At 32.5% G+C, this 3,003-nt stretch overlaps 1 protein-coding gene and 1 pseudogene across 1 annotated transcript; both read right to left on the bottom strand.

Moving 5' to 3' along the window:
- Nucleotides 31–736, bottom strand: LOC104724674 (putative invertase inhibitor). The gene has a single exon (XM_010443215.2). The coding sequence runs from the start codon at nucleotides 645–647 to the stop codon at nucleotides 117–119; it is 531 nt and encodes a 176-aa protein (XP_010441517.1). The 5' UTR covers nucleotides 648–736; the 3' UTR covers nucleotides 31–116.
- LOC104728507 lies at nucleotides 2,001–2,537 on the bottom strand (annotated as a pseudogene).

Below are 3,003 nucleotides of genomic sequence, written 5' to 3'. Positions count from 1 at the left end.
AAAAAAAAAAAAAAAAAGTTAAAAATCATATATGCAAAGCGAAATTTTATTTCCATTAAGATGGCTCTTAACTTTACATATCGATGTTTAATTAGTGAAACCCTTTGACAAATTCATCATAGCATATTAGTAAAAGCCAAAGGAATCAAAATCTTTTGAAGCAGAATATTGTTCTCGTTAGTAACAGGCGACTTCTCTAGCTTTCCTTCCTTGAATCCATCTTCGCAATTGTCTGGTGCATCCAAAGCAGCACTCATAAACACGTTGGCGGTATTATAATCATGCGATTGAACACTTGAGAAAGCAGTGTTCAAAGCACCATTAGCCTCATCATAAAGCTCGACACATGTTCTCAACACTGCCTCCATGCCTGGCCCATACTTCTTGGCCTTGAGAATCTGTTCAACGAATCTTTTCACGTCCATAATTTTTGCCGCAGCATTCTTCGTCGACGCAAAAACCAGACCTTCGAGAGTAGTCGCAGTTTTGCTTTCTGGATCTTGTGTAAGAGAATTGACGCAGAAATCGTATTTCAGCTGCATGTTTGTAGCAGCAGCTTTCTTGCAAGAATCTTGAATGAGAGTTTGTGCAGATGTGAAATCGTTCAAGAGAAGAGAAAACATAACCAATGAAACCAAAAAGTTCATTTTTTTTTCTTTTTCTTTTTTTTGAGGAAGTAGAAAAAAAAATCGATTGATGAAGAACAGGTTCACTTTGTGTTTTTCAATTTATAGTAAAAAGGACACATAGAAGTTCACGGTAAGACTTTTTATCTAACGTAACGTCTTTGCCAAGTTGAATCATATGAGCTTTTATTTATTTTAAAAAATCTAATGTAAAAAAGTTACCAATTTGAATAATATGACATTATTCAAATTGAGAAACTTTGTACACTTAATTTAATACTCTTAGGATATTTAACTGTAATGTCTATTTATTTAATTCTCGATTTATTTGTTTGAAATTGGTCAACATTCATGAATCATGATATTCTTGATTTTCGTTTTTTGTATGTTTGTGTTATTTTAAGTCTTTTTTTTGTTGTTTTTCTCAAAAGAAACGTTACGGTTCAGTTTAATAGAGTTATAAAAAGCTCCGACCAAACAAATACCTGCCTTGCATGGTCGTCGCGTAGTCAACTTCTTTTAATGTGTTTCCAGTTACCGAATCATGCGTAATATAAGAAAGATAACTCTTTTACTAGTTTACCATTTTCATCAACATATTAATCTTATACTGTAACACCTTATTTCTTAAATCATTATTGTTCTTAAACCCTATTATTTACTACCTCTGATTTTTTAGTTGTCATTATAGGCTGTTGCACACATATTAAGAAATTTATAAATAATCTATTACACTTTTATTTGACTATTAAGATTCTAAAATATTTAATATTTTATTTATTTAGTAAAAGATAAATGAGATCATTTTCTATTAACAAAAACATTGAAAACAGAGAGAATGACAAGTAAACTGAAACAAAAAAAATTATGTCTGACAATTAAAAAAAAAATACGGAAGGAGTGTTAAAAAAGGAGTGTGATATCAGCCTCTCGATCATGGAGGTAACCTGAGGTCCGCCCTCCTCCCTTGTGGGGAGAATTTGTTCATCTCTCTTAGCCATCTCAAAGTGGTTCGCGTCCACAGCCATTGAATTTATGTTTCTGAACTTCTATGGATCTATCAACGAAGTTTAATATTTTCTTCTTCTATCTACTTATTAATTGTTGTTGTACGCTTGTTTTTGATTAACGTCTCTTATCCAACCATGGAGTTGATGATCTTGTACTACTTATCTCTCTTTGGGATTGATTGAATGGACACAAGTATGTTTTGCCCAAAAAAAAAACTTATTAGTAGTTTTTTTTTTTTGGTTTTTGTAATAGGGAAGGATTGAGTGAGTAAATTATTGTTCATCACTTCATCTCATTTATATACTACGCTAAATGTGCGTATATGAACGTAGGATTCCTAACAATGCATTTAAGTATGTAGTTTCATTTCAACATAGATGTAAAAGCTAAAGGAATCAAAATCATTTGAAACAAAACATTGTTATCTTTTGTAAACGGAGATTTCAGAGGTTTTTTTCCTTCTTTGAATCCAACTTCGCAACTGGGTGGTGCACCCATTGCGGCACTTAGATCCACGTTAGCGGTTTTGTAATCGCCCGATTTAGCTATCCTTAAAGCTTCGGTCAAGGAATTCTTAGCATCAGAATAAAGCTCGAGGCAATCCCGTAACGGTTTCTCACTGTACTTTTCATATTTATTCTCCTTCAGAATCTTGCTCACAGTTACTTTCATGCTCGATGTTTTGGACAAAGCGCTTTTCGTCGATGACATGACCAACCCGTCAAGAATACGTGCGGTTTTGCTCTACGGATTCTCTTCGAGAGACTTGACGCAGAAATCGTAATTGATGTTCGAGTTTTTATCTGCAGCTTTCTCGCAAGAATCTCGGATCAAAGATTTTGCAGTTGCTAATTCATTTAAGAGGAGAAAGAACATAACGAGGTAGAGCAAGAACGTCATATTAAAAAAAAAATATTTGGAGGAGCATAGACATTGACAAGGAAGTTTTAACTTATTTATAGTAAACAGATTAAATAATCTTACGCTTGTTTATCGATCAAATAAGACTTGTTGTTATCTAACACAACGGCTTGTTTTTAGAGTGCTCATGTCACGCTTTACCACTCCACTTACTTGGTATGGCCTAATTGTTCGTTTTAACTTTTAACACTCTTTACTTATACATTGTCGCTTTTCGGGATTTGTTTTTTTTTTTTGAGCAATGTTACAAATACTAGGACTCGGGAAGTATTTAAGAAAAAAGTAAATAAAATTTAAAACTTAAAATTATACATGATGAAATCATTTGAATGTAATAAAATAGTTTGAATACATAAATTAAACATAAACTGTTACTAAAAATACAACCATCAAAATGAAAACTTGTAACAAATAATATTATGTAGAATAGACGCAAATTTGCAAC

The sequence above is a fragment of the Camelina sativa genome, chromosome 11 (assembly GCF_000633955.1).
Source record: "Camelina sativa cultivar DH55 chromosome 11, Cs, whole genome shotgun sequence".
Taxonomy (NCBI): domain Eukaryota; kingdom Viridiplantae; phylum Streptophyta; class Magnoliopsida; order Brassicales; family Brassicaceae; genus Camelina; species Camelina sativa.
Note: the sequence above shows the minus strand (reverse complement) of the source record. Positions and strands in the feature narration are given on the sequence as shown.

Excerpts from the sequence above, each read along its gene's own strand:
- LOC104724674 (XM_010443215.2), bottom strand. The coding sequence starts at position 647 with ATGAACTTTTTGGTTTCATTGGTTATGTTTTCTCTTCTCTTGAACGAT.